Below are 12,181 nucleotides of genomic sequence, written 5' to 3' on the forward strand. Positions count from 1 at the left end.
TTACGAAGCCTTTCAAATGCCAAAGCGATTGAGTTTTGAAGCTACAAGTGCCAATGTAATAATCATGTACATATACATATATTTCAAATGTTTTCCGGCATTTCACGAATTATTGACTACAACAGAGACTACCGAGACCATCCATTACGCACATTCGACCAATTTGATTCTGAGTATTTGTAATAAATATTTAGTCATCAAAAGTATATTACATATCTTGTTGAGCTTTATTAGATAAATATACCCCCCTCCATTTCGATATTATACAAGGCCTCAAGTACTTATCATTACCCGTAGAACTGAGAGATACGACATAGAAGTTTTCATAATACTCATGTACGTTTCCATATTAACAATAAAGAATCTTCCAGCCTTCAGGTAAACTGGATCTTGAGTTCTCATAATAACATAAATAATATCTTTTGCCACACTATTCGGTATATCGTACCAACTACAGGAATATATCGAGTCGCCGATGCCTTCCATTTGACGCTTTAAATAATCGCCCACGTAGCTGTATGCAAATAATTGCACCAATAGAGTGTTCAGTACTAAAAACGTTTTTATCGTCATGACGATGTTTCCAACACTCAGAGCGATGATGAACTGTAGTCCTGAAAGCAGGCGTAAATCATTCCAACACGTTCATCGTATTTAGATAAATTTATGCCATTTAATGTCATTTTATCAAGAGATGTAAAAATGTTCACCGCTTGTACAAATAAGTATACAACTCGTGAATAGTTGCACAGCCAAGATAGAGCTGATCGTATCGTCCAGCATTTTGGCCAGCTTCAGTAAGTAAACATGCCTCTTGGTTAATACGCTGAAACGTTCCTTTGTTCTTTCGTTTTCGTTTCGTAGTCTTTTGAAATCAAGTTTCAGAATTTCTACTTGACCGCACAGGTGAAAAGTGATACCGAAAAACAAGGAATCGTTTCCTAATTCATATTTGAAAATAAATAAACAAGATCTTTGAGCTACGCTGAGACAATAGTAGTAATTTAGCCTCTCAGAAGCCAAACTGACGAATTCCACTGGGTATGAAGTTGCTAGCTTCATAGTTCAAAATTAATAATTGTTCAATATAATTCAATATATTATTCAATATTTTACTAACAGAGAATATACGGCTGTGGATTATAATTTCAAAGTATATAGAACAAGTGGTGCTCCTATTTATCATTCTCTTTTATTTTTTAAATTGTGGAATTGATTGGCATGGCTCCTGACAATGAGTAATTCGTATGACACGACGATTCATTACCTAGATTTCCATTGCTCGTTAACAGCAGCATCAAGTACTCTACGATAAAAACCATGAAGTATAAATTTTCCGGTATTTTTACAAGTGCCACTACTTTTTCGGAAGGTATAGGATATTCCGGAATATGTTCTTCCGTTGCGTTAACTATATCTTTCATTTCCTCTGCAGCCAGCATAGGCAAAGTCGTGAAGAGAGTTGCGCTGAAATATGCGAAAAGTACCGCACTGATACCTGCCACTCTGCCCATGTAAGCGTGTCTTCGTACTATCGCTCGTTTTTCTTGATCATTCAATTCCTTATAATCCTTAACCGCCGAGGTAAAATTTGAGATAAGGCCAGCAGGGTGAATACGAAACTGCAGGACCTTTGACACTGCCAAATAGCCGCAAGTTAGTATTACTACGGCGTCCAGATTCTTCTCAGCGTCGCTGGTGTCTAAATACATCTCCGATTGCACGATCGCTATCATTAGTAGCTATAAAAGAATAAGAATTTTTGAACGCGTCAATTTCAGCTGTTCAGAAATTTTGCACATCGGTGTATAATAAATAAAATTTAAATATATATCACTAGGACTAGTTTCACTTATTTGTCCACTCAATTTTTGTCTCACAGTATACATACACGTTAACTTCCAAACAAAATAATATGAGTTTCATACCAGAAGAAAACTCGTGATTACGGCACGTATAGCGGAAAAGATATCATAGTGTTGAAGAGGCCAGGTACCAACAGGCCACGATAGGATCTTGAACGGAGCCATCGCGTAAGCGAAATCTTTATTCGACGTCGCCTTCATCCTCGCAAGGTGAAGATCGACAAATAATTCCGCGCATTCGTGTATGCATACCCTTTCCTTTCTTCCTTATGCTCACGAATTGTGTTTCGATTTTCCGGCTTTTCTTTTATTTTACCATAATCGCTCAATTATCTACCGCACAGTAAGCACATTTCCAAGAAAATTCCAATGAGGGGTTACATCGTCGATAAATACATCATCCTCATGCTTCTACACGATTAATAACTAATACGTTGCTTCTGTCGTCCAACGCCATTCGTTTTGCAAATTAGACCGTGTTTTCAAACAATGTTCAACTTCCATAGTAAGCTGTTACACTATACATTCGCTTCGAAAATTGATCTGTGTTTTCGTAGGATATTCATCTTTCATCAGAAACTGTCAAGCTAGAGTTTCAACGTTATGTAAGCAAATGTAAAGACAAAGATCTATTTTCTTATAGTAAGAAGCTACCCTTTCTTATAAGAAAAGTGGAAGAACCGAACCGAATCATCTAAATTGGAATCGATTATATTCGCAGGAAATGGTGATCGGCGTTCTCGAAATTGCACTTTGGAAAATTTCTTATTTATTCGCATACAACGATCCAAACTATTGCGTACTTATGTTTAATAGATTATAGCATGCCTTCGTACGTAGGTATGTTTGTGGAAGTTTAAGTCGTACATTAGAGAAAATTTCGCTCTTCCTCATCGAATTACAGAAATATTTCCTTTGCTTCACTAGCAATGCGCCGAGGATGGTGAAAGAAATATATAGCACTCGCGATAAAATGGTCTTCATGTGCCTCGCGTTACTTTCAAAACGGACAAATAAGAAGTTTGGTGTCTGTCGTATTTCTTTGAAAGTAAATATATTCATCGAGAGAAATTTCCATTCTGTCACGTGGTACGTCAAGTTCCCACGATTCATTGTGAGTATCCTGCTAAGTGTCCTCAAGGCTAATACCAGAGTAGATTCTAGACGGCTTGTACGATTTCTTCCGATCGAGGTTCGACAGCGTCGTCTGCGTAAGCGTAAAGGTACAGTTGTATGAGCAACGTCATCATCAGGACGACGCTATTCAATGTACGATTGATTTTTTTGTGGATACACGACGGTGATGCTCGTGGTGCGTGTGTGAAGTTTGTGTAAACATTGATTATATGTGCTATTATTTGTTGATTATTTATGGAGGCAAATGTTTAGAGGAAACATTAATCGTCTCCATTCAAAAATTTCATGAGACTCTTTTCGATATGTAGTTGTGGATTTTAATGAGTAGACAGTAATGTTTAATCTACGATTTCTCTTACAAAACGTTGTGCAGAATGGTTTACGTTTTCAAATGTCATAATCTTACTCTCCGTGACTTGTACGAGGTAAGCTGCTGTCCATATATCGTTCGATTTTGAAGAATTCCTGTGTACCCCGCTGCTTAGGTTGACCCACTATCGCTCTTGTAAGGAGGATTGCTCGCGTGCAGGGATTTTTGGCCATTTTTTAAATGTCAACAAGTAAAAGACTTAGCTGAAAACGTAATTTATTATTCTTGATTTTCGTTTTATTTGGTTTCCAGGAATCATCCTTAAATTTACTGCACACGTAGGCGAACACCTGTATATTTAAATGTTTTGTGTGTCCATCATCTGTTGGTCGTCACACGAATTACTAACTACAGCTTATTGAACTTATTGATCTGCTGCGCACACACGATCAATTTGATTTTGAGTATTTGAAATGAATATTGAATCACCAAATATTTTAATAATACTGAATATTTTATTGTACTTTATTAGATTAACATGACTTCCTAGATTTCTACATTATACAAGTCCTCAAGCATTTATCATTACCCGTAGAACTGAGAGATACGACATAGAAGTTTTCATAATACTCATGTACGTTTCCATATTAACAATAAAGAATCTTCCGGCCTTCAGGAAAACTGGATCTTGAGTCCTCATAATAACATAAATAATATCTCTTGCCACATTTTTCGGTATATCGTACCAGCTGCAGAAATACACCGAATCACCGATGCCTTCCATTTGACGCTTTAAATATTCGCCCACGTAGCTGTATGCAAATAATTGCACTAACAGAGTGCTCAGTACTATAAACGTTTTTATCGTCATGACGATGTTTCCAACACTCAGAGCGATGATGAACTGTAGTCCTGAAAGCAGGCGTAAATCATTCCAACACGTTCATCGTATTTAGATAAATTTATGCCATTTAATGTCATTTTATCAAGAGATGTAAAAATGTTCACCGCTTGTACAAATAAGTATACAACTCGTGAATAGTTGCACAGCCAAGATAGAGCTGATCGTATCGTCCAGCATTTTGGCTAGGTTCAGTAAGTAAACATGCCTCTTGGTTAATACATTGAAATGTTCCTTTGCTTTTTCGTTCTCGTTGCTCAGTCTGCTGAACTCTAGCCTCAGAACTTCCACTTGACCACACAGATGAAAAATAATACCGAAGAACAACGAATCGCTACCTAATTTAAGTTGAAAAATAAATAAGCAAGACACTAATGCTACTTTTGACATGTAAGGGTATTCGTGTCTCTTTGAACCCAAACTCATCAATTCCATTTTCTTTCAAGTACTTACTGTATTTGTTCAAAATGAATAATTGGAACACAACATCTCAAAAGCAGATAAAACAAAGCTGTGGATTGCAATTTCAAAGTATATGCAACACATGTTGCCCCTACCTATCGTTCTCTTTCACTTGTCAAATTGTGGAATTGATTCGCATGACACGGCGCATAAGACACGGCGATACATTACCTAGATTTCCACTGCTCGTTAATAGCAACATCAAGTACTCCACGATAAAAACAATGAAGTATAAATTATCCGGCATTTTTATAAATTCCATCACTTTTTCGGAAGGTATAGGGTATTCCGGAGTATTATCTTCCGTTACGTTAACTATATCTTCCACTTCCTCCTCAGCCAGCATTGGCACAGTCATGAAGAGCGTTGAACCGAAATATGCGAAAAATACCACACTGATACCTGCCACTCTGCCCATGTAAGCGTGTCTTCGTACAATCACTCGTTTCTCTTGGTCGTTCAATTCGTTATAATCTTTAACCGCCGAGGTAAAATTTGATATGAGGCCAGCAGGGCGAATACGAAACTGCAGGATCTTTGACATTGCCAGAATGCCGCAAGTAATAAGTACTAGACCGTCCAGATTCTTCTCAGCGTCGCTGCTGTCTAAATACATCTCCAATTGCACGATCATTAGCATTAGTAGCTATAAAAGAATAAGAATTTTTAAACACGTCAATTTTAGCTGCTCAGAAATCACATTATAATTTCCTCTTTAATTCACTATTGTTTGCACAATTTCCTTGCCATAATCAAATTTATTGAAATAAGTCATTTGTTTCTGAAGAAGAACACAAATAATGTGCAGTAATAATAAAATTTACAAAGTGGAATTTGCATAGTGGTGAGGATGATTGCGAATTTTCTAGGAAGTTTACTTATCATGTTCGGACAAAAGTATATGAGCAGAAGATTGAAATTGGTATCAATGAAATTTCTTTAAATAGGTACTGTTTATACAAAAACGTTCAATTATTTCAATTATACATTAAATAATTTTTGTACTATAATGATATCCACTGGCATAAAAAATTAAAGAAACACTTAATCTCCACGAGAAGCTGCTTGCGCTATTATTACAATGTCTGCTGAATACTCAAAGTTCAATAAAACATCGGACAAAGTATCGCGCGTCATTTTAGATCTAAACAAAATTTTTTAACGTCTGTAGATTCTTTTGAATTTGAATTCTGAATTTTGGAACGAGAAAGCAGCTTCGCATTCTCACTCTACCACATGATGCAGGCAACTTTGTGAGATAAATTCCGGAAACTTCCGAAAATAGTGGTTTTTTGATTTAAAATGAGCATAGAATGATCGCTGTATGCTTCCTTGTAACGATTTTATAACACTTGTAATATCAGCAACTTTTCGGTGAAAATTGGGTATTCCTTTAATTTTGCACACAGGTGTATAATAAATAAAATTTAAATATATCACCAAGACAAGTTCCACTTATTTGTTCACTCAATTCTTGTCTCCGAGTATATATACGTGTTAACATCGAAACAGAATGGCAAAAATTTCATACCACAAGAAAAATCGTGAATATGACACGCATAGCGGAAAGAATATTGTAGTCTTGAAGAGGCCAGGTACCAACAGGCCACGACATGATCTTCATCGGAGTTATCGCGTAAGCGAAATCTTTATTCAATGTCGTCTTCATGCTCACAACACAAAGATCGACAAATAATTCCGCGTAATCGCGCGTATGCACCCTTTCTTTCTTCCCTCATGCTCACGAATTGTATTTCTATGTTCCGGTTTATCTCTTATTCTACCATAATCGCTCAATTATCTATCGTTCAGTGGGCACAAGAAAATTCTAGAGTGGTTTACTTTGTAGGGAAATACTTTATTGCCATGTTTCTCCAGGATTAATAAATAATACGTTGCTTCTGTCGTCCAGTGCCATTCGTCTTGAAAATTAGTTCGTGTTTTCAAAGAATATTCAACTTATAATTTGTTATACTACACATGCGCTTCGAAAATCGATCTGTGTTTACGTAGGGTATTCATCTTTCGTCGAAAATTGTCAGGCTAAAGTTTCAACGTTATGTAAGCAAATGTAAAGAATAAAGATCTATTTTCTTATAGTAACAAGCTACCCTTTCTTGTATGAAAAGTGGAAAAGCCACATCGTCTAAATTGCAATTCGATTATTTTCGTCGCAAGCAAATAGTGTGGTCGTGATGGGCGTTCTCGAAATTGCGCTTTGGAAAATTTCTTATTTATTCGCATACAACGATCCAAACCATTGCGTAGTTATGTTTAATAGGTTATAGCATGCTTCGTACGTAGGTATGTTTGTGGAAATTTGAGTCGTCCATTTGAGAAAATTTCGCTCTTTGTCATCGAATTACTGTAATATCGCCTTTGCTCCACCAGCAATGCACCGAGAATGTAGAGAGGAATACATAGCACTCGCGATCAAATGGTCTTCATATGCATCGCGTTACTTTCAAAACGAAGAAGTAAGAAGCCTGGTGCCTGTCGTATTTCTTTGAAAGTGAGTATATTCATCGAGAGGAATTTTCATTCTGTCACGTGGTATGACAAATTCCCACGATTCATTGCGAGTATTTTGCTAAGTGTCCTCTTGAAGTTGATACCACGGCAAATTGTAGACTGTTTGTGCGATCTCCCTGGATCGAGACTCGGCAGTGTCACGTAGGGGACACAAGAAATCACGAGATTGGCAGATCACCGGTGAGATCTCCTTGCGTCGCAGTTCGAACGTTTCACAAATAAGGTAAAGAATTGAATTTTAGATATAGTAGTAAAATTTATTGTACGAATCCAACGAAACATATCAGTTATATACGCAGATTCATCGAACAGTGGAAGTATGTCGCAATCGTAACAACTCTCTCACCATGTTAGCTCCCCGATTCGCGTGATCCTCCTGAAGAATCGGTGACGGAGTGGGTGGTGAGTGGGGCCCCACTACGTAAGGATGCGTGCTCGTCGATCCCCACTGGATACTATTCGAGAGAATTGAATGCGATCCACGATGCCGGCATTGCACGTCTCGAAGCGATACCGACAGCAGCACTGTGTATACGTAGTTACACGCAGATCAAGCATCTGTCAAACGAAACACGGTACGTAGAAGGGAATTTGTAACCGACTTGGTACGGAAATCAAACCACCTTTCGTGTCCACGCTACGTACGTGTCTCAAACCAAAGTATTACGGGTATAAACCGTACAGCAAACCACCGTACAAATAACCGCCGTGTACAGCTGTAACGATTTCGTGAGACAGACACGTGCAGTTGGCCGTTCGCACTTCCTTTCCACGCATCAGCCAGTGTGATTGAGACGCCAGTGTTCTGTGTTCAGAGTGTGCAGTTTAAAATTTGTAGCGAACGGTACGAACACATCACGGAAAGTTTGTGACGAGATCGATCACTGCTGAGGTCGAATTCCCGACCCTACGCTGCAGCAAATTTTGAATTCACGTTCACCTGAACAGAACGAGCTGCTGGTTGTTGTTGTGGACTAAGGTGTTGTGCGTGTCTCCATCTGATTGTCTGTCATTAGTGTGGCATCGATGCTTACTTGACCCGACAGATATCGCGGCGTAGCAGAATTCGAAATGTCAGCGTGTTTTCAAGCTTGTTGGTATGTACATGTATATTTATTGCAATATCCGCATTTAACGCACAGAGGACGTTGTTCCCTCCGTATGCCATTGTACCATGACGAAATTAGAATATACTGAGCATTTTTTTATATAAATTTCGTCTCTCAACTTTCTTCAGCCGCTGATTACACGCTTTCCGCTGTACAGCGCCTGGAAACACGGACCGTTTGTACAGATACTATCGATTCATGGGATAAGTAATATGTCCCATCGCTAGACGCGATAAGATTCTCAAATTCTCGTCCAGCTTAATCCTGACTAGCTAAGCAATTTCATTTTTCTTCTAAATTATTCTTTCCAAGACTAGTGATGCCTTCCTAATCTTCTGACACTCCAACAGATTCCAAACATAGTGTTTTGCGAATGGGAATACGTTCAATAGCCAATTCCATATTCATATGAAAGATATGGAGATAGAACGCGAACGAATAATATATGCCAGTTTTTACAGGGAAGCAGCATTTAATTTCAATACGTCACTAAACAAACTTACATTACTTACCATAATTAAATCTGTATTTATATACCATCCGTTTAAATGTGTATTTACGTATTCATATATTTCCAACGTTTTCGACGCGTGGTATTCCGCGATACATAAACGACACTGTTGTATCTTCTGTCGGTCATTGTACGAATTAGTAACTACAGCTTATTGAGTCGATTTTCTGCGCACATTCGACCAATTTGATTTTGAGCATTTGAAATGAATATTGAATCACCAAATATTTTAATAATACTAAATATTTTATTGTACTTTATTAGGTTAACATGACTTCCTAGATTTCTACATTATACAAGTCCTCAAGCAGTTACCATTACTCGTAGAACTGAGAGATACGACATAGATGTTTTTATAATACTCATGTAAGTTTCCATATTAACAATAAAAAATTTTCCAGCCTTCAGGAAAACTGGATCCTGGGTTCTCATAATAACATAAATAATATCTTTTGCAACACTTTTCGGTATATCGTACCAGCTGCTGGAATACACCGAATCACCGATGCCTTCCATTTGACGCTTTAAATATTCGCCCACGTAGCTGTATGCAAATAATTGCACTAACAGAGTGCTCAGTACTATAAACGATTTTATCGTCATGACGATGTTTCCAACGCTCAGAGCGATAATGAATTGAAGTCCTAAAAACAGATGCAAATTATCACAATACATTAATCGTATTTAAATAAACTTACGCCATTGTGCTTCGCGTCATTTTATTAAGTGATGTAAGAATGTTCACCGCTTGTACAAATAACTATACAACTCGTGAATAGTTGCACTGCCAAGATAGAGCTGATCGTCTCGTTCAGCATCTTGGCTAGTTTCAATAAGTAAACATGCCTCTTGGATAGTACGATGAAATGTTCTATTGTTCTTTCGTTGTCGTTGCTCAGTCTCCTGAAGTCGAGCCTCAAAATTTCCACCTGGCCACACAGGTGAAATATAATACCGAAGAACAACGAATCACTACCTGATTCATATTGAAAAATAAATAAGCAAAATACTAATGCTACTTTCGACATGTATCGGTATTAGCGTCTCATTGAATCCAAACTCATCAATTCCATTTTTTTTTTCAAGTACTTACTTTCTTTGTTCGAAATTGGAACTCGACATCTCAACAGCACACAATAAAAAGCTGGATATGTAATTTCAAAGTATATGCAACACATGTTGCCCCTACTTATCGATCTCTTGCACTTGTCAAATTGTGGAATTGATTCGCATGGCTACTGGCAATGAGTGATTCGTAAAATAAAATGGTACAGTACCTAGATTTCCATTGCTCGTTAATAACAACATCAAGTACTCCACGATAAAAACAATGAAGTATAAATTGTCCGGCATTTTTATAAGTGCCATTACTTTTTCGGAAGGTATAGGATATTCCGGAATATTATCTTTCGTTACGTTAACTACATCTTTCACTTCCTCCCCAGCCAGCATTGGCACAGACATGAAAAGAGTTGCGCTGAAATATGCGAAAAGTACCACACCAATACCTGCCACTCTGCCCATGTAAGCGTGTCTTCGCAATATCACGCCTTTCTCTTGGTCATACAATTTGTTATAATCCTCAACAGCCGAGGTGAAGTTCGAGATAAGTCCAGCCGGCCGAATACGAAAACGAATGACCTTTGACACAGCCAGAATGCCGCAGGATAGTATTACTAATGCGTCGAGATTTTTCTCGGCGTCGTTGCTGTCTAAATACATCTCCGACTGCACGATCGTTAACATTAGTAGCTATAAAAGAATGAGAATTTTTAACCGTGCCAATTTCACCTACTCAGAAACCACATTTTAATTTCCTTTTTAATTCACAATTGTTTACACAATTTCCCTGCCATAATAAAATTTATTGAAAGAAGACATTTGCTTCTGAAGAAGAACACAAGTAATGTGCAATGATAATAAAGTCTTTCTTTAAAGTTTCTTTAAGTAGGTCGTGTTTATACAAAAATGTTCAATTATTTCAGTTATCCATTAAACAATTTTTGTACTATAATGATATCCACTGACATGCGAGATTAAAGAAACACTTAATTTCCGACTGTGCAATCCCCACGAGAAGCTGCTTACGCTAATATTATAATGTCTGCTGAATACTCAAAGTACAATAAAACAAATTATCGCGCGTCATTCTACATCTAAACAAAATTTTTTAATGTCTGTAGAATCTGTTAAATTTGAAATACGTTCGAAACGAGAAAGCAACTTCGCTTTCTCACTCTACCACATGATGCAGAAAACTCTGTGGAAAAATTTCAAAATGATTGCTGTATGCTTCCTTGTTACGATTTTATAACACTTGTAATATCAGCAACTTTTCGGTGAAAATTGTGTATTCCTTTAATTTTGCACGTCGGTGTATAATAAATAAAATTTAAATATATATCACTAAGACAAGTTCCACGTATTTGTTCACTCAATTCTTGTCTCCGAGTATATATACGTGTTAACATCGAAACAGAATGGCAAAAATTTCGTACCAAAAGACAACTCGTGATTATGACACGCATAGCGGAAAAAATATTGTAGTCTTGAAGAGGCCAGGTACCAACAGGCCACGACAGGATCTTCATCGGAGTCATCGCGTAAGCGAAATCTTTATTCAACGCCGCCTTCATGCTCACAACACGAGGGTCGACAAATAATACTGCGTAATCGTGCATATGCACCCTTTCTTTCTTCCCTCATGCTCACGAATTGTATTTCTATGTTCCGGTTTATCTTTTATTCTACTATAATCGCTCAATTATCTATCGTTCAGTGGGCACAAGAAAATTCTAGAGTGGTTTACTTTGTAGGGAAATAGTTTATTGCCATGTTTCTCCAGGATTAATAAATAATACGTTGCCCCTGTCTTCCAGTGCCATTCGTCTTGAAAATTAGTTCGTGTTTTCAAAGAATATTCAACTTATAAGTTGTTATACTACACATGCGCTTCGAAAATCGATCCGTGTTTACGTAGGGTATTCATCTTTCGTCGACAATTGTCAGGCTAAAGTTTCAACGTTATGTAAGCAAATGTAAAGAATAAAGATCTATTTTCTTATAGTAACAAGCTACCCTTTCTTGTATGAAAAGTGGAAAAGTCACATCGTCTAAATTGCAATTCGATTATTTTCGTCGCAAGCAAATGGTGCGGTCGTGATGGGCGTTCTCGAAATTGCGCTTTGGAAAATTTCTTATTTATTCGCATACAACGATCCAAACCATTGCGTAGTTATGTTTAATAGGTTATAGCATGCTTCGTACGTAGGTATGTTTGTGGAAATTTGAGTCGTCCATTTGAGAAAATTTCGCTCTTTGTCATCGAATTACTGTAATATCGCCTTTGCTCCA

General features: G+C 37.4%; 3 protein-coding genes across 3 annotated transcripts; all 3 read right to left on the reverse strand.

Annotated features, from left to right (window-relative positions):
* Window positions 1-220: 220 nt before the first annotated feature.
* On the reverse strand, window positions 221-2,105 carry LOC117209862 (odorant receptor Or2-like). The gene is made up of 4 exons (XM_033452306.1): window positions 1,929-2,105; window positions 1,268-1,742; window positions 711-941; window positions 221-614 (listed from the first exon to the last, which is right to left on the reverse strand). The coding sequence occupies exons 1-4, from the start codon at window positions 2,064-2,066 to the stop codon at window positions 274-276; spliced, it is 1,185 nt and encodes a 394-aa protein (XP_033308197.1). The 5' UTR covers window positions 2,067-2,105; the 3' UTR covers window positions 221-273.
* A 1,689-nt stretch (window positions 2,106-3,794) lies between these two features.
* LOC117209859 (odorant receptor Or2-like) lies at window positions 3,795-6,403 on the reverse strand. Its single transcript, XM_033452303.1, has 4 exons — window positions 6,207-6,403; window positions 4,847-5,321; window positions 4,321-4,551; window positions 3,795-4,224 (listed from the first exon to the last, which is right to left on the reverse strand). Exons 1-4 carry the CDS (start codon window positions 6,342-6,344, stop codon window positions 3,884-3,886), a joined length of 1,185 nt encoding a protein of 394 aa, XP_033308194.1. The 5' UTR covers window positions 6,345-6,403; the 3' UTR covers window positions 3,795-3,883.
* A 2,649-nt stretch (window positions 6,404-9,052) lies between these two features.
* On the reverse strand, window positions 9,053-11,620 carry LOC117209858 (odorant receptor 47a-like). The gene is made up of 4 exons (XM_033452302.1): window positions 11,326-11,620; window positions 10,105-10,579; window positions 9,573-9,803; window positions 9,053-9,471 (listed from the first exon to the last, which is right to left on the reverse strand). The coding sequence occupies exons 1-4, from the start codon at window positions 11,506-11,508 to the stop codon at window positions 9,131-9,133; spliced, it is 1,230 nt and encodes a 409-aa protein (XP_033308193.1). The 5' UTR covers window positions 11,509-11,620; the 3' UTR covers window positions 9,053-9,130.
* Between the last annotated feature and the right edge of the window lie 561 nt (window positions 11,621-12,181).

Source organism: Bombus bifarius, unplaced genomic scaffold (assembly GCF_011952205.1).
Source record: "Bombus bifarius isolate JDL3187 unplaced genomic scaffold, Bbif_JDL3187 scf7180000008194, whole genome shotgun sequence".
In the NCBI taxonomy this organism is placed as follows: Eukaryota; Metazoa; Arthropoda; class Insecta; order Hymenoptera; family Apidae; genus Bombus; species Bombus bifarius.

Bases quoted from the DNA above. Each gene is read 5' to 3' on its own strand.
- LOC117209858 (XM_033452302.1), bottom strand. From the start codon at position 11,508: ATGCACGATTACGCAGTATTATTTGTCGACCCTCGTGTTGTGAGCATG. The intron at 10,580-11,325 runs GTACGAAATTTT...ATTCTTTTATAG, and splicing joins TAATCACGAGTTGTCTTTTG to CTACTAATGTTAACGATCGT. The intron at 9,472-9,572 runs GTGAACATTCTT...ATCTGTTTTTAG, and splicing joins TATAGTTATTTGTACAAGCG to GACTTCAATTCATTATCGCT.
- LOC117209862 (XM_033452306.1), bottom strand. From the start codon at position 2,066: ATGAAGGCGACGTCGAATAAAGATTTCGCTTACGCGATGGCTCCGTTC. The intron at 1,743-1,928 runs GTATGAAACTCA...ATTCTTTTATAG, and splicing joins TAATCACGAGTTTTCTTCTG to CTACTAATGATAGCGATCGT. The intron at 942-1,267 runs GTAATGAATCGT...AATATGAATTAG, and splicing joins AACGAGCAATGGAAATCTAG to GAAACGATTCCTTGTTTTTC.
- LOC117209859 (XM_033452303.1), bottom strand. From the start codon at position 6,344: ATGAAGACGACATTGAATAAAGATTTCGCTTACGCGATAACTCCGATG. The intron at 5,322-6,206 runs GTATGAAATTTT...ATTCTTTTATAG, and splicing joins TATTCACGATTTTTCTTGTG to CTACTAATGCTAATGATCGT. The intron at 4,225-4,320 runs GTGAACATTTTT...GCCTGCTTTCAG, and splicing joins TATACTTATTTGTACAAGCG to GACTACAGTTCATCATCGCT.